Source organism: Passer domesticus, chromosome 10 (assembly GCF_036417665.1).
Source record: "Passer domesticus isolate bPasDom1 chromosome 10, bPasDom1.hap1, whole genome shotgun sequence".
NCBI lineage: Eukaryota > Metazoa > Chordata > Aves > Passeriformes > Passeridae > Passer > Passer domesticus.
Genome location: NC_087483.1, coordinates 28,301,068 through 28,327,826, shown reverse-complemented (window position 1 = coordinate 28,327,826; position 26,759 = coordinate 28,301,068). Strand labels below are relative to the sequence as shown.

At 59.7% G+C, this 26,759-nt stretch overlaps 1 protein-coding gene across 16 annotated transcripts in view; it reads right to left on the bottom strand.

Moving 5' to 3' along the window:
• Positions 1-26,759, bottom strand: part of TNS1 (tensin 1) — a 68,630-nt gene that overhangs the window by 30,938 nt on the left and 10,933 nt on the right. For 10 of the 16 annotated variants that reach the window (XM_064434873.1, XM_064434876.1, XM_064434884.1 and 7 more), the window contains 14 exons: positions 15,145-15,183; positions 13,015-13,056; positions 10,235-10,284; positions 9,778-9,949; positions 9,374-9,424; positions 8,741-8,863; positions 8,387-8,451; positions 8,189-8,272; positions 7,958-8,070; positions 7,327-7,387; positions 5,888-5,963; positions 5,626-5,755; positions 5,190-5,255; positions 4,478-4,639 (listed from right to left, as the gene is read on the bottom strand). In XM_064434873.1, the coding sequence (XP_064290943.1) occupies positions 4,478-4,639; positions 5,190-5,255; positions 5,626-5,755; positions 5,888-5,963; positions 7,327-7,387; positions 7,958-8,070; positions 8,189-8,272; positions 8,387-8,451; positions 8,741-8,863; positions 9,374-9,424; positions 9,778-9,949; positions 10,235-10,284; positions 13,015-13,056; positions 15,145-15,183 (1,234 nt within the window). Of the gene's footprint in view, positions 1-4,477; positions 4,640-5,189; positions 5,256-5,625; positions 5,756-5,887; positions 5,964-7,326; positions 7,388-7,957; positions 8,071-8,188; positions 8,273-8,386; positions 8,452-8,740; positions 8,864-9,373; positions 9,425-9,777; positions 9,950-10,234; positions 10,285-13,014; positions 13,057-15,144; positions 15,184-22,810; positions 23,391-26,759 lie in introns of those variants that run through there. The other 6 variants (XM_064434880.1, XM_064434867.1, XM_064434881.1 and 3 more) reach the window with 6 other exon arrangements.

The following is a 26,759-nucleotide window of genomic DNA, read 5'->3' as shown; positions in this document are numbered from 1 at the left end:
TCCTGCTGCAGACTTGAGTTTCTCCATCTGAATAACTACACAGCTAAACAGGAGTGGAAACCAGCCATGGACAAGCACCGACCCTGCCGACCCATTTTCACAATCCCCTTTCCTGCCCTGCCAGTGCCACAGGCAAAGCACGGACATTCCAGCCCTTTTTTTGGGATGTACACACTGCCCTGCTCTGTGACAGGAGGTATGGCATGATCCTATCCACTCCAGAGCTCTCTGAGACCAAACTGCTCCACCCCAAGCAAAATCCATGCTGGAATGGTGCTCACAAGTTGCTCGTCCAGGTGACAGCAAGCCCACCCCACATCCAGGCCCCTGCCCGAACCCATGCTCAGGATTCCACTCCCCAAATGATCCAATACACTCAGCAAAACGTGAGGCTCCCTCCACTCTAATCCCCCAAACCGCGTGTTTCCCACACCCCCATGGATGACGGCAGGGGATGAGAGCAGTGTTTCCAGCCGGCCCCCTGACTCACAGCCCTGTTTGCTCCCAGATGCTACCACACGCCAAGCCAGCGTCCTTCCAAAACCTCCAAAGTTTGCTTATTTTTTTTCCCGGCTGTCTCGGCTGCAGGAGCACAGAGACGGAGCTCCCCACTCCTGCCATGGGACAACCCCAGCCCTAAGCACAGAACTGCTACAAGTTTTGACTTCAAGGACAGTTTAAAGGGGGAAGAGAAGGGGCTGAGTTTCCACCAGCTGGTCTCTCTTTCCTTGCGACCCAGCCCTGCCTGGTTCCCGGTCCCAGTGGGAACAACCCCCACCCCCCACCCTACATGACAACCCCAAATACCAGGTCAGAGGACAGATCCTGGCCTGGGAATAGCCACACTCCAGCTGAAATATCTACCCAAGGCTGTAGATGCTCCAGCATTTCACCCATGGGGAATAATCAGAAGCAAGGGGGACACTCCCTGTGAGTTCCCATCCAGCCTATGCAGATCCCCACTGCCCTCCAAAATGCCCACCTCAACAAACCCTTACCTTGCAGCAGCTGGAGCAGAGAGTAGTGGAGAAGGGCAGAATAAGGAAGGGGAAGCGAATTCCTTCAGCTTTAGTCAGCTGGGGAAGGCAAGAGGAGAGTCAGTGGCCCCCCTCCCCAGCAAGCCTGGCCTAAGGACCAATCCAGCCACAGGGGAGAGCAGCAGCCTGCCAGCATCTCCAGCAATGGATTTAACAGCTCTGGCCTGGACCATTTGGCTCTCCACCTCGGCACAGCCTGGCCTGCCCTCCTGGGCAGCCTCAGCCCCTCCTGATAAGTGGGACAGGATGTCACCCAACTAGAAAAAGTGTACCCCATGAGATGCTGGTCCTCCTTGGGGACAAAGAGATGACAGTGACCCCATCGAGGGGCCTTCTCCTGCATGGAAAAGAGCGGGATCAGCATCCAGCTCCATTTGTGGGGCTACAGGACCCCTGACCTATGCCATGTCAGCTGTAGTTCAGGCTCTGATGTGACCTCCCCTCACAGGAAGGGTGGGATGCTCATCCCAGTCCCCACTCCAGCCAGCCCTGCCCTGTGAGTGGGGATGTGTGAGAAGACAGGGATGAGCTGCAGGGGGCCCTATGCCAGAACCATGACTCAGGTAGGGATTTAGCAACTCTCTCGCAGATGTTGGATTTGGCCAGGCCCTGGCCACTCTCTTCCCAGCCTGGTAAAGAGACAGGGCAGGCAGTGCCAGCCCAGGGTGGGTCCAAGAACCAGTGGTTACAGGGAGCTGCTGTAACCATTTCACATTTTCTCACACCACCCCAGGACAGCAGAGCTTGGGGTCCCTCCACAACAGTCACACATCCCAGTTCACACGGCCCAGATCTTGAGGACAACCTGTCCACTGACTCCATGCTAGCCCCAGCATCCTGTTCTCCATCAGCACTGGTTTTCTAAGCAAAACCAAACCAGACCATAAATTATCTCCAGACAGAGTTACAGCATCTGCAGTACCCCAGAATTTCTCCGCAGTGATCCTCCAACCAGCTGCAAGCCCAGCAGTGCCACATCCAGCTGCCAGCCTCCTCCTGCCTCTCTGGAGCCAGCCTGGCATCCCAAGGAGAGCTACCACAGTGCTGGCAACTGCAAAAACAGCCAGAGGATGAAGCATGCCATCACCTCCCTTCAGCCTTCAAACACCCTCAGCCAATCAATGGCCATGGGGACTGCAGCAAGAACCTGCCAAGCAGCCACCACTGACCCCACAGCCCCTTCAAGGAGGAGGAAGGAGGGCAGGCAGAGCACTTGCCTTCCCCAGGCTGTGCAGACATGGCTGAGGGGCAGAAGGACAGGCTGTGGGGGCATCCCAGCATACCCCACTCTCCCTAAGTGCCATGGGGCAGCCCAGACATGGTGGGCAGCAGAGACCCTGCCTGAGTAAAGCAGGAGGGCGAGTTTGCTGATGGGGCCAGCCTGCCCCATGGAAGCGGCTCACAGAGAGCCTGTTGAATCCAGCTGTGTCCCCTCAGCCAGATGGCAAGATGTGATGGTACAGATCCCCCTCTCACGCCCCCTACTCTGGAAAAACTTAGCCAACCAATGACCCCACTGCCAGTGAGATTCCCTTCTCCAAGTCCCCGCAGATAAGCACAGCAGAGGTGAGGGGAACACCAGGACAGGCACCACCCCCAGCCACCCGCCTGCCCCTCCAGCTCTGGGGTCCCACAGGACCACCCCACCCTGGCAGGCACCCCCCAGCCCTTATGGGTGCTCCACGCTGAGACAAAGCTGCTGGAGAAAGGGCATCCACCTGCAGTGAGAGCGGCTGTGGCGGGCAGGACGCGGCATGGGACACCCACCGTTTGGCAGGCGATCCCGATCCCGATCCCGTTGGCCCGGGCTGCAGCGACCGTCTGCGGGGAGCCTTCGCCGGGCGGCAGGACGGGCAGCGGCGGGGACAAGGAGCAGTGGCTGAGCCCAGCCCGGCGTGGGTCCTGGTGCCAACCTCACCCCCCTCCGCCCCCGGACGCCGCTTGCTCACGCCTGGTGGTGCCAAAAATGTGGCGTGCAATTCCCTGACCAAATAAGGCAAGAACGACCATAAACAGGGACCCCCCCCTGCACAGCCAGACACCAGAGTCCCCATCCTGGCTTGGGACAGGCTGGAAAAGAGGACAAGTGACAAGAGAGAGGGATAAAGATGGGAGCCCCTCGAGCCCATGCTGACTCCCACCACCACGGCTCAAAGTGCCCCATGGGACAGCTGGGAAAGACCCCTTATAGATGGGCTTCCTGCAGCTGCTTCTGCTGGCACGGGTCAGAGGGCAGGTTTCTGCCTGCAGCTTCACCCTTGCACAGTCCCGGATCATCTCCAAACTGGGGCAGTGTTTACAAATTCAAGGTGCCCTCACTCCCTACTGCCACCCTTCCCAGCACAGAGGACAGCCTAGTTGGTGCATGGAAATACCTCCACAGCCCTGACACCTGCTAAGACCCCTAAGGGGGAATGGAGAGGAGCCCTGGCATACTTCTGCAGCCCCAATATTCACCAAGACCCCCACGAGAGTACAGAGATGAGTCCTGGGGTTACCCTGCAGTCCTGTGAGGGGCTGGGGTGCAGAAACTGAGGCCCAGGGTCCAGAGGGGAACACACATGCAATGAGGCACTCCAGTCTCTGCAGGCAGCAGGGGACTGCCAGGCAGTCTTGCCAGCTTGAGGCTGGACCCACAGCTCCCCAGCCTGCACATAGCCCACAGCTGAGCCTGCACATCACGAGTTGCCTGTTTACTGCCCTGTGCCAAGGCAAATGCCCATGCCAGCTCCACCCCAGCTCTGGTTCCATGTGACCACCACAGCACAGACACTCTCACTGCCCCAGGCACCCAGAGCCCCCACCCTCCACTGTGAGCACTGCCATCCACTGCTCCCACTCAAAGCAGCCGGTGACCTTCAGGGACATCAGGGACCGCAGCTGTCCCTGCTCCAGGGACGTCTCTCCAGATCTGGCCAGGAAAGCCCAGGCATCTGCTGGCCTTGCCTCCAGGACAGAGGCCCACCACCCTTCGACATACAAGTACTGCCCATTCCTGCCAAGTGGGTGACAGCAGTCAACTTGCTGCAACAAGGGCTTATCCCAGCTCTCAGAGATGCAGCAGACTCTCGAAGGCCACTAAGACATCCTCATCCCCTAGGGGTAACTAAGGTACATCTACATCCTGCCATGCTTGCAGCTGGGATACCTAATGGTCCTGCAGACATGGGGTTTGGATTTCCTAAAACTCTGGGGCATAAACTAAGGCTGGACTCTGCTTGTGCAAACAGCACTTTGACAGCTAAGTGATGAAAAGAGCCTGAGCTCTCTGGCACTGTGGCAGAAGGCAAAGTCCACGAGATCTTGCTCTCCCATCCCATGGCCACTCTGCCCATCAGCAGCCACCTGTCCCCAGCTCTGCTGCCCAGCAGTGTCCCCTGTCCTGGGGTAGGGGATATTTCCACGTGGACACTTTGGTCGACCACCTTGTGAGCCCTAACCTTTCTCCAGGTGCTTGCTGGGCAGGGGTGGCTCAGCCCAGGCCCCCTCTGCACTGTCCTCGCGCTGGATGTTGAAGTTCTCGTAGGAGTCCCACCGGATGAGTGGGTCGGACGTGTTGTAGTCCACAGAAACACTGGGCCCGTTCTCCAGGTGCTCCATGCCTGGAAAGAGGCAGGATGGTCAGGCAGGATGACAATGGAACCAGCAAGGATGGAATGGGGGAATAGGTGGAGAAAAGTGCATGCAAGGAAAGAAGTGCAGGAGGCATGAGGCAAGGCAGGAGACTTGTGTAGGAATGGCAGCATCAAGAGATGGATGAGCACAAGATGTACATCGAGACTCACAAACAAGGTGTACAAGACTGCCTGGGGCTTTTGGGATTGCCTAGAGACCAGCACACAGACTGGCAATGAGTGTGCATGGGTTTGGGCTTTCTGAGCAAGGGAGTCCTTCATTCCCAAACATTCCTTCCACCTCTCCTGGGCCAGCAAGGGCTTTGGAGAGCAGCCTCCTGAGGAAGAGAGCAAGAGACATAGGGCATCCCTGGGTGCTCCTAGATGAGCCTTACTGCCTGGATGCCTCACACCACCCTGGTGACAAAGGGACTGCAATGGGGCAGGTGGAGGTCACAAGGGAGGGAGCAGAGGGTACAGCTGAGGAGAAGGAGAGAGCATCCACCTCCAAACCCCCATGGCACTGAGCCAGCCATACCTTGGATCTTCTCAGGGCCATAGGAGAACACAAACTCCACCTTCCCATATTCAGGGAAGCGGTCATCTGGCAAGGAGAGAGCAGAATAAAGGGACTATTTCCATCCATAGCTCCAGAGCAGCCAGTCACCCCAAACATGCCAGCAGACCAGCTTGAGGCTGGGAGCTGCTAGGGGAGATCCCTGCATGGGGCAGTGCATCTTAGCCCCCAGAACAACCTGAGGCAGCCCCTCTGCACCAGTAATGACTTTGGCACTAAAAGGGATGATGGTGCCACCACTTCCCAAGCAGCACCACACCCCGCAGCTGGAGCAGGGGTGCCCTGTTTTGGCGGGGGTGGACCTGGGATGGGTGCCCAGATGTCCCCATGACGATACCAGAGTTACAGGGGCAGGAGGATGAGGGAGTTTGGAGCAGGGAGGTGCCAGGGCAGTTACCTCTGAAGGCCTCATCCAGGTCCTCCTTGCCAAAGACGACGTCAAGATCATGCACAGCACACGTGTGGAACTGCACACGGAAAATCACGTCACGGGTAGGGCTGCGAAACTTCTTGTGGTAGCACTTCAGCTGCAGAGGGGAACAGGGATGGGCCATCAGGATAAGCCCCCAGATCTGGGCAAGGGGGAATCTGGGGGTCCCGAGGCAAGGCATCCACATAACCCCTGTCAGCTTCCTACACCGGGAGCTGATGATCCTTACCAAGATATCACCCTTGAGCAGCAAGCCAGGCTCAATGGTGATGCAGATGCCCGTCTGGCTGTCTCCTTGCACATTGCTGCAGAGAGGAACAGCAGGAGGATGTGAGCTGTGATGCAGAGACCCCCCCAGAAAACTCCTAGCACCACTTCAACCAGCCCTTCCACCCAAATCCAGGCAGAAAAGGTGCAAAGCACAGAACCTGCCCTCCCTGTGACTGAGGGGAGCCCCATCCACCACCTCAAGGGGCACCCACTCCCAGTGGAAGGACGGGAAGGGGAAACTGAGGCACAGCTCAGCAAGGGTGCAAAAGCTGCTGGGTGGGAGGGTTTGATCAAGTTCCAAGTGCCGAGGCTGGGCTATCAGCCATCCACCCAGCTCTTGCGGCTCAGCTGGGGCTTAGGACACAGAGGGAGAAATCTCTGGGAAGACTCTTGTCCCTGCCTCAGTTTCCCTGCGGGAAGCCCTCCCCTCCCAGTGCACCACCGACAGGCTGCCGACGGGCGGTGGCGTCAGCAGCGAGGAACAAGGGAAGAAAGGAGTAGGATTTCACAGGCAAGATAAACCTGGAGTTTATTACAGGCATCTCATAAACAGTCTATTAAAAGCTGAGAGGCAAGGCTGGGATGGCAGTAAATCTCAGCTAACGGGGACCCATGGCTGTATGGAAGTGAGATCCTGGTCCTGGGGATGAGATGGGAATATCCCAGAGGTGAGGTGCTCTGGTCCCTCCAGGGAGTCCAGGAGCCAGGGGTCCCACCCAGACTGGGATGTGGTGCTGGCAGAGTGTCTTGGAGGCAGGAGAAACCAACTCCTGTTTTCCTTCTGCCAGTGCCTGCTCCCAGAATCAGCATCAGAAAAAAATTGTGGTGAGATTAAAACAAGGGGAAAATCTTTTTTTGGATAAAGGAAGACTATTAGCTCAGCTGGTCAGAGCATGGTGCTAATTACACCAAGGTTGTGGGTTCAATCTCCATATGGGCCTTTTACTTAAGAGTTTGACTCAGTGATCCTTGTGGGTCCCTTCCAACTTAGAATACACTGTGATCTGTGAGGACTAATCCAGGCAGGAAGAGCAGTTCTGTAAGCAGGGAGAGAAAAACGCCTTCACCTCCCAGGGTGCCTTCATCTCCCAGATGTCCCCATCCCTTTCCCCCCTCCCTCGGGGACACCGAGCCCCAGGCAGCGCGCAGCCCCAGGCTCCCTCTGCTGATATGCAGAGTCACTACAGCCCTCTCAGCAGAAGGGTCCAGTACGGCCCAGTACAGCCAGTTACCACCTCCGAAAAAAAGGAAGCCCCTTTTTTTCCCTGGCCCCCCAAACGGACTAAGCACAGGGCACAAGAGCACAGGGGACTTGTCCCTGATCCCCTCCATCCTGCCCCGCTTGCCGTGCCCCCCATGCTGGGCAGGAGGAAAGCCCCATGGAGAGGAGATAGTTACTAGATCCCCGAGGTGTAGACGGGCTGCATGGCCTGGTAGATTTTCAGGAAGGGCCGGCAACCTGGAAGACATCAAGGCGGGGAGAAAAGGCACACTGCTGTTAGCCGGCTGGGCGGAGGGGCCAGGGGAGGGATTAGTCACGGGGGAGAAATCCAAACAGGGAGGGAGCCAAAGCAAACAGCCGCTCCCTGCCCCAGCCAGCCCGCACCGACCAAGGGCAACATCTGCAATGGGCAGAAAGGATGCTGTGGATGAGCTGAGAAAGGGCAAAGCCCTCACACTTTGGGTCCTGCAGGACCTAGGGCAAGTGCTGGGTTGAGGATAGGGGTGGGATGATGATCTGGGTGAGGTACTGCATCCCAAACCCCTGTCTAGTGCCATCCTTGGAAAAGCTGTCAGAAAAACATTGTCACCTCACAGCTCAGGTTAGTGCCCAGCATCGGGAGGGCATCCTGTGAGGGCATCTCTGCCAGACAAGGGCAGCACCCTGCTAATATGAGTGAATAGTGTCTGACAGGGAAAGGGAAATTCAAATTGCCAAGGAAATGGTGGGAAATATCCCCCAAGGAGGATGAGCCTGGCCAGGCAGTGTGGGAAGAAGCAGGCAGGGGGAGCAGCTGGGGGCACCTACCGCCTTTCGACTCAAAGTTGGGGATGCCGTGCATGATGACGTGGTGGAGGAAGAGGGGCTTGTTGTTCATCTTGATGCTGCCAGAGAGGAGCCCACTGAAGTAATGGATGTACCTGGAGGGCAGACAGGCAGCTCAGGGGCAGAACCCACAGAGGAACATCCACCTTGGAGCCCTGCATCCAACCACCCCACGGGGAAAACCCCAGCCTGCCCAGGCGTGCCAGGACCCACCTCCTCTGGGATGGCTGTCCCACCGGCACCACCTTGTCCTCATAGAAGCGCTTCATGGCAAACCTGTCCAGAGCCTGGTCAGCACTGTGGGCATGAAAGGGCAGATGTGGCTGAAGGGAACTTATTGGCACCAGCACCACTGGGATGGAGGTCACCAGTGAGCCCCAGGGCCACCCCAGGACCTCATGTCTCTCTCACCTGGCTGAGATGTTGCTGTAGTGCATGTAGGCAGCCACTACCACCCCCAGCCGGCCACGGTTCCCCTGCAGGCACACAGCAGAAGGGGTGTCATGGGGCCTGTGAGCACCCAGGCACAGACACCCCACAGAGGCACACACACATCCCTCTAAGCATACACCAGCCCACAGATGCCCCAACCCTTATTAGACACACACCAATCTACACATATGTGCTGACACCTACCCACACCCCAAACCACAAACCACCACATTCTCCACATCCCTCAGCCCCTGAGGCTGCTCAGCCCAATCCCTGCAGCCCCACAGAGCCCCAGTGCCCCACTGCTGTGCCCCAGTGACGGGTCCTGCCCACCTTGTTGTGCAGCACCACCACGTTGTGTGGCGCTGCGTTGAGCCACGTGTCCATGGCTTTGCAAATGCTGCAGATCTTCTCCAGCGCAGGGGTGTGCATGTCAGGCCATCCAAAATCCAGCACCTGAACAGGGGAACACACAGCCTGGGGTCACAGGCACACTCATGAGGAGTTCCCAGCCTGCCCAGGGCATTTACACAGGGTAGGCAGTACTGTGTTGCTCTGACATGCAACCTCCCAACCCCAACCCTGCACCCCACTGCCCAGATCCCTGGACCAGGGAGGACACTGTGATCCCAGATCTCAGGCACCTCACCCCAGGTTACTTGGCTCAGCTTCTGAGGGATCCCCCACTATCAGAGGGATATGCACAATGCCTTAGGGAGGTGTCCAGGAGATTCCAAACAGCCAGTTTTGGGATGAGAAGGGGGGCTGGGAGGATAATGGGAGCAAGCTGAAACGCCACAAACACAGTGTGAAGTCTCAGTGCTTTTCTCAGGGTTTTTCCCAGCTGGATAGAATAGAAAAGATGGCTGTTTTTCCCCTAGGCATCTTGTAGCAGGGAGCTGGTCCTGCAGACAGGCCTGCCCTGAGGCCCCTGAGACCTCCCTGCTTCTCACAGATGTGACCCACCTTGGGGTGAAGTTTGTTGACATCACGTCTCCGCTCAGAGAGGTTGAAAAGCTTTAGGGAAGATGAAAAACAGAGTGAGAGCACATCCTCCTTGCTGCCACCTCACCTCTTCCTCGCCCCAAAGCCTTCCCAAATCCTGCTATGAGAGGCTTCCCCAAACACATTACCCCAAGTAACATTTTGCCACAGGGCAACACAATGACCAAAAACTCCCAGGAGGTCTGATAGGGATGGGTAATCTTCCATGAGGAAAACATCTATCCAGCATAGTGCAAAGACCCTCCCTCAACAGAGCCCAGATGGAGACAAGGATGCAGCATCTGTCCCCTGCAAGTCCCCATCCCCAGCAGCTGAGCCCCCCAGCCCCTCCAGCTGCCTGACAGGGACCTGGCTGTGCCCCTCACCACGTAGTTGTTCCCATGCTTGGACTTGAGCATGTGGGCCACTTCACGGAGGTTGCTGGAGTAACTCTGCTCCTCGGCTGTGCTGGGGTAGGAGACGGCGATGATCCGCTCCGTGATGTACACCAGGTCCAGCTCACAGCTGCTCTCCATGGCTGCAGTCAGGCTCATGCTTCTGGGCAAGGAAGGGGACCACTGTCAAAGCACAGCACGGGGAGGGGACACAGGGACCCTTCCCCACCCTGCAAGACAGGCTGGGACATATGGGGACACGCCTGCAGTCTTTCCCCTGCTCCCACTCCTCTTGGGGACCCAAGCTGGGGATGGTGGGTCGTAACTCCTGTGTCTTGTTCATTGGAGCATCTCCCAGGCAAAGCACCTCTGGAGAAGCAGGTCTCGGTGGGAGGGAGTGTCAAGCAGAGCAGAGATAGTCACCAGAAGGGGAAACTGAAGCAAGTACCTGGATGTTTTGCAGCGTGACTGCCCACTCCTGGGGGATTTTGTGGCATCCTAAAGAACCACAGAGGAAAAGCAAGTTACTGCCATGACCCAGCCACAGCCAGCACAGGGGTCTTGCTAGACCTGGGTGTGATGGTGCTGCCAAAGGACCCCACCTCCACCACACTGCACCGAGCATCCTAACACCCCCAAAATATCACTGTCTCCAAATCCCACCAAGCATCCCAATAGCACAAGCAGCTGGATACATCCCACATGCAAAACCCAACCCTCACAACCCCAGTGCTGCTGGGACCAGCTGCCATGCACACTGTGGGGTCAGTGCTTTGCCAAAGGGTCCCAGAGGACCTTTTAGGAGAACACTGAGCAGGTGGACACAGTCTCAGGCATGTCACAAGTCCCTCTTGTCTCCGCCAGGCTGCGGGCACACCTGGTGGGACAGAGCTGCCCTGGCCCTGCCTGGAGCAGGGGCAGGTTCGCTGCCCAAGCGGCATCGAGGAGCCAGCCAGGCACGACAGTTTGCTTTGGCCCCAGCTCCACCGAGCCAAACGCCTGGAGGAAATGTTTGAGCTCTTGGAGCAGGAAACTTCTATTTATGCATGTTCTCCGGCCTCGAAAATTTCATCTGCAGCCGGCTTGCTCTGTGACTTTGTGACCTCAGCCGAAAAACAAAGCAGGGTTTCCAAAAAAAGCTGCTGAGGAAAAACACACTCGCACCTCATTAGTTTTAGTATCTAGAGCTAATAAGCAGAAGTCATTTAAAGACTCATCTCACGCAGGCAACACGCCTGGAAGGATCAGAAATAAGAGATGCATCCTGCAGCTGATTCCTGGGATGCCCCATTTGTCCCCAGAGCTGCAAGACTGCTGCTACTCTCCTCAGGGCTGCAGCATCCCACAGCCAGCACACCACAGGGCACAGGACGAGGTGGGAGAGCAGTTTCCCTGACATCCTCCACCTGCCACCTTCTGCCCACCCAGCACAGTGCCAGAGCTGCTCCCATGGACAGCCAGCGTCACCCTCCACCAGCCTTGCATGCCCCTCTCAAGGTCAGAGCAGAGCCAGGCTCAGCAACCCTGGGGCCTGGGGACAATGCCACCCCTCCCAACCAAAGCAGTTCCAGAAGGCAGCAGCTTTGCCTCAGTGCCCAGAGGTGCTTGAACAGTAGTGACAATTCCCCCTCCAGTATTTCCTCAGGGTGTCCCAAATTGCCTGTTCACCCCAGAAAACCCCCAGCATTGCTGGGGACAAATAAGGTGTTAAAATGCAACAAAAGGAGAGGTAAAACTTTCCCTGGGAGAGCCAGGGTGCATGGAACAAGCCTGAACCTGAACATGGGCTCATCCCTGCATCACCGACCAGTGATCAGGATGGGATCCCCACCATGGCTTGTGCAGAGCCTCAAACGTTCGTAACAGAGATCCCTGGGGTCCCACACCCACCAGCCAGGGGAGCCCCATCAGTCCTTGTCACCCCATCCAGCTGTAGCAGCTTCCCAAAACCACAGCCTTTCCCAACAGAGAGCTGACACGGGGAAACCAGGAATCACCCCCAGCTCCCACATGGGTAAACTGAGGCACAGGAGGACAAGCAAGGCGGGGACACCAGAGTCCCTCTCCCTCCCCATACCTGGATAGCAGTGAGCCCCTTGCTAATCCATTTCCATGCCATGGCAGGTCCACTCCTGGCACCCTCCGGACCCGGGAGAGCGGGTGCCCACAGCCAGGGCCCTGCAGTGTCCCCTGGCCCAGCGAGAGCCCCTGAGCTCTGCCCTGCTGCCCGGGCTCTGCCATGCTCCCCACCCCCAGCCGCGCTGCGCCTCTGCCGCCAGCCCTGCACGAGGAAGAGTCAGCCTGCAATCAGCTGATAGGAGCTGTGCTCCTGTTATTAAACACTCCTGCCTGCCACGGGGCTGGGAGACCTTGCAAACGTCCCCTGTGGAGAGAGACTCCAGCCAAGCCAGTACAACCCAGTCCGGCCCAGCACAGGCTGGTCCCAGTCCTGTTGGGTTGAAGATCCTTCTGCCAACCCCATGAAGAATGTGCCTTCCAGTCCCAAGCTAGCTTGGCATGTCCCCAAGCTCCTGGCAGCACCCAAAACCTGCAGGTCCCTTCTGCTTGGAAAGGGTGAAGAAAGGCACAAGAAAGGCTTCAGAAATATCAAGAAACTTCCCTGAAAGACAGCAAAGCCAGCAAAGGAGGATTCTAACTGGATTTTTCTGAGGATGCTCTTTCTCAGGGCTGGAAACATGTCCTGGACAACCAAAGGGATTAGGAAAAGCCAGATCTCAGGTGAGGAAGGCTTTCATCCTCTTCCTCATGGGAACCACCATGCCTCCATCCCTTGGGTCCCAGCCCCAACACTCAGGGAGGCTGGCAAGCTGGCTGCAGGCAGGGGGGAGCTGTCCACATTGACTTTGGCAACGCATTTGTCTACACTGTCTTAGCAATCTCATGTCCACAGATTAAATAACAGATCCCCAGCTCCAAGACAGGAAAGTCAGCTTTGCAGCAAAAGCCTCAGCCCCCAGTATGCTGAGCTCCACCACTGCCTCTGCCACCAACCCCGGGCATCTCACTTGGCCTTTGGCATGGCCACCATCACCTTGGCTGGCTGGGAGAGAGGACTTCAGGGTCCCAAGCACGTTGGGAAACTAGAGGAGCATTCCAGGCTGAGGGATTTTGGCTGCAGGGAGTGTTTGCAGCAATGGGACAGGTAAGAGTGACCTCCCACCAGAGGTCTTGAGTCAGTGATCAGCCTCCATGACTGGTTGCACTTACCAGGACTTCTACCTGCTTGGTGATGCTCTCCCCCAGGGATGGCTGCAGACAGGAGCAAGCAGAGGGTGAGAAAAAGGCAAGCAAGAGAGAAGAGATTGAGAGAGGGACACACACACAGAGCAGGGCTAGGGTCTAAAGTTCCCCCTGGCTATTTCTGCTGCTTCCTCGGAAATGCTCCACAGTTCTGTTCCCTTCCCTGCCTGCCAACATGTTCTCTCTTCCTAAAGGTTGGGAATCCCCCAAAACCCAAGTGCAGAGCTGGGATACTCAAGTACCAAGGATGCTGCCATCCTGCCTCTCAGCCATCCCCACTGGCCCTGGACCACTCTTGCCAATGGGAAGCATTGGCTGAACCCTGGGCTTGTTCTGTGATGGGCACCTGGTGCCCCCCACATCTCTGGGATTCCACATGGATCCTCCATGGTCAGACCCTACAGCTGGGAAGTAAACAACAGGGCAAGCCCAGTGCAGTCCCACACCCAGCCTGGCAAGTGGCCACCAGCAGGACCAGCTCCCCAAGATAAGCCTGATCCCACAGGGCCAGTGAAGGACCCCAGTGGGAGCAGAGCCAGGGCCTGAGATGCTCGAAACAGGGGAAAATTTGGTGACATGCCACTGGAGAGAGCTCTCAAAGGAGGCTGGGAACAGGAATTAACTTTCTGGGGTGGAGGAAAGTGTCTGGACCCCAAATATAGGAAGCAGGAGACAGATACCTCTGTCTGGGAATGGTGGTTGTGGTGCCTGGGGGTGGCACAGCAAAAGGACCCAGCTAAGTGGGTCCCCAGATGGGAGTCTTGGGAGCAGGAGGCTGGAGGTCACCCCCAAAACCAGGCTGCTCTACTCTTGGCAGCAGAGCCAGAGCAGATATTTCCATCCACGAGGCAGGGCAAACCCTTTCAATTTCCTCCCAAAGCCACAGTAACGGTCCCAGCTCGAAGCCAACATATTTTTGCTGTCGATAAGTGCCCAAGGAGGTTGGCAGGGCTGGGGGGTGCAGGCAGAGATTAAACCCAGGGCAGATAACCACCACAGGGCCCCAGAGCAGGCAGCATGTTCCACTCCTACCCCATGCCCTCGCTCACTTGGGGTCTTCCACTGCCCCCAGAGCTTGCAGGTGGTCATCCCGACACTCACTTTGCAGGTGAGACCCCTGCCCAGCTATGGGCTGCCCGGCTCTGGGCCCCGTGTGAGGCACAGATATTGCAGCACTGCCAGGCTGCAGAGCCTGAGCTGAAACCCTGCCAGGGCCTCCTCTCCCCAGCCTGCCCCAGCAAGCCTTGGCACACGTCTGGAGCAAAAAGGAAGGGCTGCCGCACCGGCCCCGGGCTATGCCAGTCTCCTGCTGCCACGTGCCTGCTCTGCCTGCTGCCACAGGCATCACCAGGCTGGGGACAGGGCAGGGCAGCTGCTCTGCTGGCAAGATGCTGCCTGGTAGGCACCATCGTGTCATGCTTCCCAAACCTCTTGCTGGATATGGCCCTGCTCCAGGTGACATCCCAGTGCCCTGGTGCCCTCAGAGCCCAGCCACGGTCTGTGGCAGTGTGGCAAAGGACTGGAGATGAATGCCCAGTACCCCCACAGGGTACTGCCCTCCCCAGGACAGGGTGAACGGAGATGATGCATCCAGCTGTTCTCCTAGTGTCCAGAGAGGACAGGGTGGGAACAACCTGCGTCACCCTGGCCCCAGCAGATTATTAAGCCTCTAGGACAGACAATAGCAGAGGGTGACAATAACAAGAGCTCAAATGCACGGCCTTGGGCGCCCTGAGCCAAAGGCACATCTGGTACGGCCATCTCCGGGTGTGCAAGAAACCGCCCCAGCTCTGGCCAGGGAGAGAAGGCCAGGGGACCCCAGAGCCCTGGATGGTCACGTCCTATCTGCCTGTCCCTCTCAGCAACCCTGCAAGACCCTCTTCCCTGAGAGCTCCAGCTCCAGGAGTCCCTGGAGTGATGGCTGGGCTGCTCCAACTTTTGCTCTTACCCCTAGCTCAAGACCCCTGTGGTTTTGAGGGTGGAAGATTCACGTCCTGAAGCCCTGGGACACAGAAAGCCCCATACCCAGAGGAGGATGCTCTAGCATCCCCAGAGCCCTGGCTGTCACCCATGGCTCACAGTGGAGCTGTCACTTACCAGCTCATAGTTGACAGTGGGGGAGCAGGGAGTCACAGCCTGCAAGGAAGCAGAAGAGAGCCAGGATTAGTCCCTGAACACCCTGTCCAACACAGGGCACGGGAAGAGGCTGGAATGCAGCATTTAACCCCCACCCATGCCACAGGGAATACAGCACCCAACCAAGCAAGTGACAGGGACATCCATGGCCTTGCCACGCCAAGCAGGAGCACAGGCAGCACCCCAAGGCTGGCTTCCTGGGAGTGGGAGCGGGCTCAGGGCCACAGCAGCTGTGCCATTCATCCTTGGCCAGGGAGCCAGGACAGCCCCAGCCCCAGCCCGGGTGGGCATGGCGAGCCCAGCAGGTCACAGCGCAGGGCGGGCGCCTGATGCCAAGAGCAGCTCCTGGAACAAACCCCAGCCCAGCCTCGTGAGCTCCTGCAGCCGCCAGCTGAACAGCTCGGCTATTGTTACCTTAATTACCAGCGGCAATTACTGACAATTAACCTTGGGTTTTGTGTGCACCCCAGTCCCTCGGGAAGCAGCAGCATGCCAGGGTGGGAGAGGCAGCGCCTCGTAGGTGCTGGGGCAGCGGGCACAGGCACTCCAGCTCTGTGCTGGCCCAGAGATGCCAGCAGTAGTGGGAGGGTGTGATTCGGGGCATTTTGTCCTCTACAAATCCCACCAGGAGCAGTGACCCCCAGTAAGCCATCCCCTGCCCCACCCAGGATGGAGCCAAGATGCAAACACCACTCAGGGGCTGGTCCCCTACCATGGCAGCATGGGGACCCACTGCACCCCACTCTGCCTCTCCTGCCCCGGCCCATAAAAAGAAGGATTTGCCCCAAGCACCCCACTTGGAGCACCCATATCCCATCCCATCCTGGCCCCCAGAGCACGATGCCCAGCGCCTGCTCCCCTCCCCGGCTGCCAGCCTGTTCCCATCCCGTCTCACTGTTTTCTTCAGGGGTTCCTCCTCCTCCCGCTCCCTTCCCCTGCGCATTATTATTATGATTTTATTCTAATGCAGAAACGCTTCCATAAAAGGCCCTTTTCCCTGCCCCGCGGCGCTGGCCCCGCGCCAGCCTCCCTGGAATGTTCTCCGGCAGCGGCAGCGAGCCGCTGCTGCGGACCGAGCCGACGAGGGCTGTGCCGTGCCGTGCCGTGCCCCGCACACTGCCGAGCTCTTCCCCCGGGGATGCTCAACAAGCGCCCCTGACCAGGGATGGGGGAAATGCGCACTCCCCACAATGGGACACACGGGTCCCACAGCCAGGTAGGGTCCATGCCCAGTCCTCCTCTGCTGTCGGCATGAGGAAGTTTGCAGGCTACAAATGCACCCCTGGCTGGAAAAGGGAAAAAGCTGGGGTGCCTGTGGTTGTATTTCCCCGACCTTAAGGATTCTCTGATGTGTAACAGGGGCTTGTGCTCACCCGACAGCACTCTTCCCATCCACAGGAGACAGCAGCTCAGGCTGTATGGCACTCTCGCATCCCAGAAAGGCAGTTTTACAAGGACTGCAGGAATGTAAAGCTGTTTCCCTCTCTCAAGTTTGGCTCAAACATGCCCCCAGTTCAAGGAGAAGAAGGAAGACCCTGCCCCAGAGAACGGACCCCTCCCTAGGTTATCCAGTTGCTGACCTAGGGTGTACGAGCACCCCTCCTGCCCCGAGGACAGAACCACTCCGTACAGCACCGCACGGCCCCTGAACAGCCACCGTCTCTGTCCTCAGGGACCCCTGCATCCGCCGGAGCAGGGAGGGGTGGGAAAGGCAGGGGGACCCGCACACCCCTGGTCCAGGCTTGGCTTTGCCGTGGCAGACACAGCGGCCTTTCTTCTCCCCCTCACCGGTGTTTGCATTCCTGCCGGCTGGCCCCCGCCGCCGACCCCGCCGCCCGGCAGCCCTGCCCAGGAATGCGAGGAACGAGGCGCAGCAGGGCTGCCGCCCACCCCAGCAGCCCCCCGTGTCCCCCACCCGCCCACTCGGCCCCCCAGGTCGTAGCCCCGTCCCTCCCAGCAGCCACGTCCCACGAGCTGCTGCCTTGAGACCCGAGTTTTGCCAAGCAGAAAAATCACTTTCCTCCGTACATGAGGCCCCACGGCCAGGAGTGATAGGAGTCTCTGATGTCTCATAAAGGGTTGGGCACACCCTGCAGCCTTCCGCTGGAGAGCGATGATGGGCTCCCTCGCTCATCACCAGCTGTCACTATACCTAGAGAAACTCGACACCCTTGACATGTCCAAGCCCAGAAATAAACACCTGGCTGGCAAACCCCTGACAGTCCCTGGCCACACCGCCACAGCGCAGAGTAGCTCATGAGATGCCTCTTCCAGCTATCCCCTCCAGCTGCAGCTCAGAGGCTGACCTCTGCACCACAGATCCCGACAGGACTTCAGCACCATTTCACAAGAACTGAGCGAGGCTGGAGGAATGCAGACATCCACCTCCTATCCAGGGATGAGACACCTCAGAGCCTTCTCCATGCTGCAACCACTGCTCACACCTCCCTCCCTCAGCACCTCCTTCCTCTCCCTCCTCCTCCCTCAGTAAAACAACCCTTGCACCCATGGAAGTGCCCAGGGCCTCTGCCAGCTCCTGCTCCAGCGGAGCATCGCCGTGGGTTGTAGCCCCGACCTGCAAGCTGCCAGCAGGGCTGGGGGAACACAAACCTCCATGGAGGGGCCCTGCGGCTCAGGAGCGGGCTGGGTCAGTGCAGCGCTGGGCTCTCCCCAGCTGGGCCGCTGCAGCGGGGCGAGCACTGGCCCGCAGCCCACGGCATGGCCCGTCCGGCTGCCGCTGGGTGATCCAGGCCCATCTCTGACGCATATCCCTTCCTTTGGGTGGCGGTTTTTGTTTTTCCCTTCCCCAGGAGCTCCGATAAACATTCCGGAGCCGGATGATATCCGGGCTGGTGCTGACCCTTACTATGCCAGGAGCAGACGTAGCACTGGCCACCCCAGCCCTCACACAGACCCCTGCTCACCTGAGATGCTTCCCATGGCCACGCACTGAGATGCTGGCAAGCCAGCCCAGCTGGTGTGGTTGGAGCTAGAGACACGCTGTGAAAAGGGACACTGACATCCCAGACCCTCCCAAAGCAAGCCAGATTCACGGCCCTACTATTTAGAAAGAATGTGGACCCCAAGAGAGGACATCAAGGCACCCTACTCCCTCCAGCCCCGTAAGTGGTTCCCATGCCCAAACCACCCTGTGGTGTGGAAATGCAGTTGTCAAAGAGAAATGTGACTCAGTGGCCACACTGGTGTCCCACAGGACAATGCTTGGGCAGCATAAATGCCTGCTCAGCCCATGTGACCCCACCTCATGGGGTCCCACATCACCCCATGAGGGACCACTTCCTCCCAAGCAAGTTCACCTCAGCTTTGTGACACTTACATCCCAGCTGGGCTGTGAATCACTTCCCCACACACCCCACAATTCTCTGCTCACCTCGAGACCCTGCCTCAAGTAAAGGGGATCCCAGGGACAGCCACAGGCCACAGCAACTTCCCCAGCCATTCCCCAAGCCCTTCCCCCATTTGCCAGTCCCTCCAGCCCAGCCACAAAGCCCCACTGAGCCCTCTCTTAGCCACAGTGTGGGACAAAGTATGAGCTGCCATCAGGCACCTCATAGCAGAAGACACTTTTAGGGGACAGGCTGGCCCCACTAAACTGGGGATGTTGGGGCAGGCTTTTCCCTCTCCAGCACTCCTGCTCCCCATTCCAGCTGCAGCATCCTTCTCCCCTGCCAGCCATAAGGGACTGTGGTGTCTGTGCTCTGGTCAGCCCCCTGCCCTGCACAGGGGTCAGGTACCCTCTGCCCACGCCACGTGCTGGCTGCTCCTGCCCTCACATTTTTTGCAGCTCTGGCAAAACTGCTGTTTATGCAACATGTCCCCGGCAGGAGGACGGCATGTTTCCATGCACACCCGCTCCCCCCCCTCCAGCTCCACCCTGCCCAGCACAACCCCGGTGTGTGAGGCACAGGGCAGCCACACACAACCCCAGACCCCTGGCACGGGGGTCCCTGGAGGAGGCAGCACCCCGTGCACCCCACAGCCCCTCTCTGCCCTCACCAGTACCCAGGGGTGCTGCTTCTGGGAGTTTTTCCATGGGGTGGGGGTAACTGGCAGATGCGCCGAAGGGCAGGGGAGCGGCTTGGCCAGCGGCTCAGGGTGACTCAGACTGGGCTGATGCTGGGGCACAGAGGTCTCACCACTCCCAGGCTTCCCTCCAAGCATCCCCAGCCCACCCTGCAGCTGGCTCAGGGACTATCACTGTCCCATCCTCTCCATGCCTGGACAGCACCCATGCCAGAGGCCATCAAGTCTACCCTGCCCCTGCATTCTCCAAAAGATGCTGGGGGCACCAGGGAGAGTACCACAGGGCAAAGAGCCACTCAGGGATGTCCCCCGAACTGGGACAAACACTATCTATCTCCTGTCTCTGCCCTGGTATGTTGATGAGGAGCCGCCCTGTGGCCCATCCCCGCCAGGAAGGCGGCAGCAGGACCAGGACAGAGGTTACCCAGTACACACGGCCCTGCAAATCAGGGATGAAATGCCACAGGGGACACCAGCCACTCCACCCCACAGTGGCCACGGGGGCCACCACTGGAACCCCATGACACCCTGGGATGCACAGCACACTGGGAGGGTGATGGCCCCCAGCAGCCCATGGCTGGCCTGGCCAGCAGCCCTGGCACAGGGGTATGGGACAGGACAGCAAAAACAATGTACAGAGAAGCTTCAAGGGGTTGCAGGGGAGGCAGCTGCACCAAAATAGCCCTGGTTTCAACCCAAATAAGGGCAGGTCCCGGCTCTGGGGCGGTTTCAGCAATCAGCCTCAGTGCTGCCAAGTGCAAATGAGGGGAAGGGAGAGAAGGTAGCATCCCTGACCCTGTCTGAGAGGAGAAGGGTGTTTTTGGGGGTCAGGAGGGGGACAGAGATGCCTCCACATGGCCAGGACTGGGACTGTCCCTACTTTGCTTGCAGGCGCTGGCTCGGCACAGGGCCGGCCACAGGCAGGGATATGCTGTGCTCCAGTGCCTAAAAAGGCAACATCTGGAGGCAGCAGGTCTGGATCCAGCCCCACGGGCCAGCACGCGCCTGCCTGGCTCTGGCCCCACAGCCCCAGCCCTGCCCTGCTCTGCCCTGCCCTGCCAGCAGCACCACACACGTGTGCTGCCACCCCACTGCGGGGACACCCCTCAGCCCAGACCCACGGGACCCACAACCAGCCCAAGGAAAAGCACGGGGTCACTGCCCCCTCTGCACCAGACTTCCCCAAGAAAAAGTACCAGGATCCCCCCAGCCTCTCACCAACTCCCCAGAGCCAAACCAGACAACAGGACTGGCCACGGAGCAGCTTCTGCACCAGGGATAAGCTGGGAACAGAGTCACACCAGGACTGGCTGGGACACTCTGCTGTAGGGGGTTTCACCAGGACTGGTCCATGAACAGGTCCTTGCACTGGATTAGTCAATGCATGGATTCTTACATGAGACTAGGCAGCAACTGGATTCTCATCTGGAGCTGGTCTGTGTGTGGATTCTCACCGGGGATCAGTAAATGCACGGATTCTCACACAGGACTGGCCAGCACATGGATTCTTACCCGGGATTAATCACTCCCCAGACTGTCCCACAGGACTGGTCAAGCCTGGATTCTCACAGGTGATTGGTCAGAGCACTGACTCTCATGCAGGATTGGTCAGAGCAGCGATTCCCACACAGGACAGGCCAGCACAGGGATTCTCACATGGAACTGATCAACAAATGGATTCTGACATGGAGCACGAGCTGTGGCACTGGTCAGCACACCAGCCTGTCAGCAGGCTGTGCCCTGAGCCCAGGGCGGGATCCTTCCCAAAGATCCACGCTGGTGGAGCATCAGGCAAGCCCCTTTCTGTGCACTCAGATCCCGCTGCACACTTTTGGCAGCCTCCCAGCATGAGGGGCATCTGCCAGTGCCCATGGGTCTGGGACCCACCTCGAGGGGTGGTTAAGGTGCCAGAATAAGCCCTGGCTGCCCCGAGGGGTCTTAGCCCCCCAGTACTGAGCCCGGGGGCTCTACTTGTGAGAGCAGGAAAGGCCCAAGGCAGATGGAGACTGGAGTCTGTGCTGTGTCCTCATCCTGCAGGACAGAGCTGAAAACACAACAGGGGACCTGAAATGCTGAGCAGCACCTCCAAAACTGGTGGTCCCCCAACCTGGAGTTTTGAGGAGATGAGGGAACAGGAGGAAGAAGTGGAGACACAGATACATTCCCCCTACCCAGGAGCTGTACTGCGGGACTGCTTTCTCTCTTGTGTCCCAAAACCCATCAGGGAAGCTCCAATGCTGATCAGGGTCTGCTGGCACTGTGACCAGATACCCCGGGGATGGGCTGCACAAGGCTAGGAACCAGATCGTGGCAAAGCAAAGAGGGTCGCCCAGGGCAGGGGCAAATGGACCCCCCTGCAACTCGACACCCAAAAGGGTGTGTGGGTGAGCACAGCTCCAAGGCCCAGCACCCTGCCTGGGCTAGCAGGATCACTAAGAACAGGCTTCATCAGAGCGGGTGAGAGCTGGAGGCTGGTTTTCTAGCCATACATTTTCCCTGGGGGTGGCTCCAAACTCCAGACAGGACACACGTTGTCTTTCTTCCCAGTGCTGTAGGGACAAGCGGTGCCTCCCAGAACGCCCAGATTCAAGTGTCAAGAGCACCCAGGGGGTGCAGCCACTGTCACCCCACTGTCCCTGCCAGCTGTCCCCCAGCACACCCACTGGGGTCACCCACGCACCCACCGCACAAGGGCTGACGCCAGCACCGAGCGGGCTCAGGAGCCCGGGAACGGAGCACTTCTCTTTTTTTCCTTGTTTTCCCCTTAAACGCAAGCGGGCTGATGCCTCCCTCGCTCGGTCGTTTCCTCTCCCAGCAGCACAGCCCAAAAACATCTGCGCCGGGACCTGCCCTGGCGGAGTTAACCCTCTGCGGGCCCGGCGGCGCCGAGGGGCCGGGGATCCCTGCCCGGGGGGCGGCGGGGGGGCTGGCACCCGCCGGGGCTGCCTCGCCACTCATTAACCCGCAGTTTAACCATTGACGGCGAGGGGGGGTTAACCCGTGGGCTGCCAGGGTGTCCCGGCCGCGGGGCAGCCCCCCACCGTGTCCTGCCCGCGGGGGTGACAGGAGCCCGGCGTCGCCCCCCCGGCTGCGGGGCGGGAGCGGGGTGCCGGGGGCGGACCCCGCTTTCCCGCGCAGTCCCCGCTCCAGGGGACGCGTCCCTACGCACTTCGGGGAGGCGAGGGGGGGACGCAAACCCCAGCGCCTGTGTGTCCCCCTCCGGAGCACCCGGAGAGTCCCCGGCCCTGGCGAGGCGGGGAGAGGGGCACGGGGGAAAGGACCCCCGGAGCCGCTCACAGCTCCCTGCCGGCAGCAAACCGGCCCTCAGCCCCTGCCCAAGCCCTCCTCCCTGCCAGCACCGCATCGCCCTCTTCAAACCCCCCCGCACCCCGAGACCCCTTCTGGTGACAGACAGCTGCGGACCCCCCCCAGCACGGGGGGAGCAGCACCCCCCTCCACGCACCATCCCATCCCCGCTCGGATATCACGCGTGGCCCCCGCCCCCTGGAGAGATGACACCCCCTCCAGCACCCTCCCTCCCGGGGGGCCTGGGGACCCCTGTGCCCTCAGCTCCCGCCCGTACCTGGTTCATGACGCTCCCGAAATCCATCCGGGGTCTCGCCTGCCTACATCCGAGAGGGACGGCACCGCAGCCTCACCTGGCCCGGGGGGCGCGGGGGGCGGCCGCAGGGGCCGCGGGGGGCAGGCGGGAGCCCGGCGTCGCCCGGGCGGGCAGGAGTGAAGGCAGACTGCAGGCAGAGCCCCCCTCCCTCCCCGGGCCAAGCCTGGAGAAGGAAGGAAGGAAGGAGGGAGGGAGGAGGGAGGGGAGGGAAGGAGGGGGAGAGCCGAAGGGTTTCGCTCCCCAGAAGCGGGACCCCGGCGATGGAGGGGCGCGGGGAGGTCCCGCCGGCTCCCCGCTCCCCTCCGCACCCCCGGGGCGGCCGGGGGCTGGGGAGCCCGGGGCGCCGGCGCCGGCCCTGGGGAGGAATGGGGTCCCGGTCGACTTTTTCCACCGCTCCTCTCCCTTCTCTCGCTTCTTCTCCCTCTTTCTTCTCCTCTTCCCTCTCCCCAGCTGCACGGCGCGCTCCAAGTCCGGCCCCGCTCCGCTCCCCTCGCCTCCCCCAAAAACGCCCTTAAAGGCAACCGGGAGCCTGACTCGAGCAGCTGGCCCTGGGGAAGGGGTGCCGGCAGGTGGGCAGAAACCCCCAACCCCCCCCCCCCCAAAAAAAAAATCACTCCCCCCACACCTCCGCCACGTCCCCCTTGGAAGCCCCTCGCAGCCGGTGCGAGGCCCGCGGGGTGCAGCGGGGTCGGGGCCTTATCGCCCCGCGTGACGCCACCGCGTCCCGGTGCCCTTGGCGGGGGGGTGGCAGGGACCGGTGTGTGGGGCCCTGCTCGGGGCCTGCCTGGCACCCCCTGGCACACCTTGGTGCCCCCCTGCCATGTGCGGGAGCAAGTGCCCAGCTAATGGTCCTTGGGTGTCCCACACCCCCAGCGCTGGAGAGGATGTGAAGATTTATCAGCCCGCCTCTCAACTAAAAATCAAAGCCAAAATGCTGGAAAAGCCCCGTCTGTCCCTTAGCACCTAAAGTCATGCCAGTCCCAGCTTGCCTGTCCCAAACCTGGAGTGTGCCCAGCATCCCCCTGGCCTTCCTCCTGTCTCCCCTCCTCCTCCTTCCTTCTCCTCCTCCTCGGGGGGCTGCATGTCGATGGATGGAGCCCTGGTCTGCCTTGCTGCCCCTGGGGCAACCCAGCCCCAGCCCTGCTTTACAAGCAAGTGCTCAGTGCCAGGAGACCCCACAGCAAAGAGGGGAAGCCCACCAGCAGCAGCCCAGAGCGTGGCGAGCTGGCCGGGGAGGCGGTGAGCCAGGCACCCGGCCCAGTGCTGTTGACATTTTCTCACCCAACGCCTCCCCGTTCCTGTTTGCATTTCCGTCCTGAAGCCGTGGGCTCAGCCAAAAGGCTGGAACTGGCTCTGCTGGAGCGGTGCAGGACCCCAACACCCCTCCTACCTCACCACCCCTTCAAAAGTCACCAGGGAGGGGCCTGTGGTAAGGGGTTCTCCCATTGCCCACCTCCAAGTCCCCTAAGGGACACCACACCTGTGAGTACACTCACAGGTTCAAGGAGATCTTTCCCAGTCCCTCCATGCCTCAGCTTCCACAGCAACCCAACAGTGCCATGGGATGGGAGCACCAAAAGGCACTGTGGGGACCCTTCCTGCTGTCCCAGGAAGCACCAGAGCCAAGCATCTCTGGAGAGCATCTCCTCATCCCCCTCCCAAGGAAGGACCAGCCAGCCCTTCTGCACTCCCCGGCACCCAAGAGCACAGGGTCAGATCCCAACAGCCACCACTCTAGGGACAAAACCCCATGGCCAGGATCCACTGACACCCCTAAACAAGTCCCACCATCCACAGCCCACAAAAACCAGGCATCCCAAAAAGATGGGAGTGCTGCAACAAGGATGAAGGGGCAAAGAACATCCTGCACCAGCACTGCACAGCATGGACCCCAGCCCAGCTCCAGCACAGAGCCCTGCACAGGCCCCAGAGCCCAAACTCCTCAGGAGGAGGCCACAGGATGGCTCCCAGGCCCTGGGAAACATCAGCAGAGGAAGAGCTGGGGCCAGATGGGAAAGTATCAGCAACTGAATGGGATGGAAATGAGTGGGTGAGCGAAGGGCACTGATAGTGTGTCCCTGTCCTGGTCGCCAGGGCAGTGACAGGAACTGTCCCCTGGGGACATGACGTGTCCCTTTCACAGGACACAGCCAGAGAAGTCCTGACAACATCCTTGAACTACAGCTGCCAAAGTATCTCCCAGAGCCATAGGGTCAAAGTGCCAGTGGGAGCAAGTCCAGCGGTCTGCAAAGTGATTCCAGTGACTCCCAGCCCCCCAGACAAACCACCACTCACATGAAACAGCTCCTCTGTGACCCACTGCAAACACCCTTGAGCATCATTACCCCCCATGTCAGTGGAAAAAAGGAGACCTGGGGACCAGGCCCCCTCCAGGTGTGGTTCATGTCCAGAGATTAAAGAACACAGGAGATAAGCCCCAGTGCAGGGTCTGTAGACCCTCTCTTGAGCCAGACTTTTCAGCTGTTTTGGGATCACTGCCACCTCTTGGAGGGTCCTGGGAGTTCCCAGGGACCCAGCACCCTTCCCAGGACAGGTATCAGGAGGAGTGGCCGTGGGGATGCAAACTGGTCTGGGAAGGGAGAAAACCAGTAGGAAATAAGGCAGCCTGGACCGTGCTTCCCACCATGACGGGGCTCTGGAAGATGGATGCAACCCTAGAAACAGCCAAGGAGGGAGGCTGGTGGTCCCTGCTGCCTCATCTGACAGGGGGACTAACTGGCCAGTGCTCACCAGTGCAGCGAGCATGAGCGGTCTCAGCATCCCCTCTCCCCTGCCCATCCTCTCTGTGCAGCACCCCGAGGGTGCAGAGAAGGGCCCCAAGTCCTCCAGGCAGCCGAGCCGGCCCCCCACCGGAGCTGAGAGGCCGAATAGTTGGGCAGTGACGTAAAGAAGGGGAAAAAGGAAAGAGGCAAGGAAAAAAAAAAAACACCAAAAGCCCCTCCAGGACCTGCTGCACAAATACGACCTGGCACAGCACCGGGGCAGGGCTGAGCCCCACAGCCCCATCCCTCCACCCCAGCTGGGCCCATGCCAGGGTCAAGGACATATTCCTGCTCTATTCCTTCCCTCCCCCACCCCGTCCCCTCTGTTGTGGAGACCCGGGGTGTTGCTAATTACCTGTGCCAAAGCATTGGGGGGTGGCTTTGAACGGGGCCATCAGGGACAGGGACCTGACGGGCAGCTCCCTTGTGACCAGTACGTCATCCTCTTCACAGCACGGGGAGGAAGCAGAGTGCCGGGGGCAGGGAGCAGGGACCGGACAGACACAAGTCCTAAAACAAGAGTCTACCACAGCTGGGACACGCATGTCTCCTCCTTGCAGCCCCCAGGAAGCTGCAATACACGGCAGCCATACCCCCCAACACTGCCTGAGCCCCTGGCCATGGTGGCTGGAGGGTGGCAGTCACCAGGAGTCAAGCCTTCCTGGAAGCGTCCAACCACGCCTTGCCTCAGTTTCCCTTCCTAGTTCTGGCTTGCTTAACAAGCAGGGGGTACTCCCAGCACCAGCTGAGGGGTGGCACATCCCCTCACCCCCACCACCACACCCTGCCATGGGTCCTACGGCCGAGCAAGGGCCCGTGAATGCCGCGGGCACTGGGAGCGATTGCTCTGGCCGGGACATGCCTCGCTGCCCGGCCCTGGCCCTGCTCCAGCCCCCGGTTTAATGATGGACAAACCTGCCCCCCCCCGGAGTCCCATCGCAGGGGGCACTTGAAAAACAACCCAGGCCTGGCATGAGGCCAGCGGGGATGGATGGCAGTGAACTGGGAGCACACGCATGTGACCGCCTGCCTGTGTGCGAGCGTGCTCGCGCACACAGATGGATGTTCTTGCACACACGTGCATTTCCCTGCAGCTCGTGCACTCGTGCATGCATCTGTGAGCACAC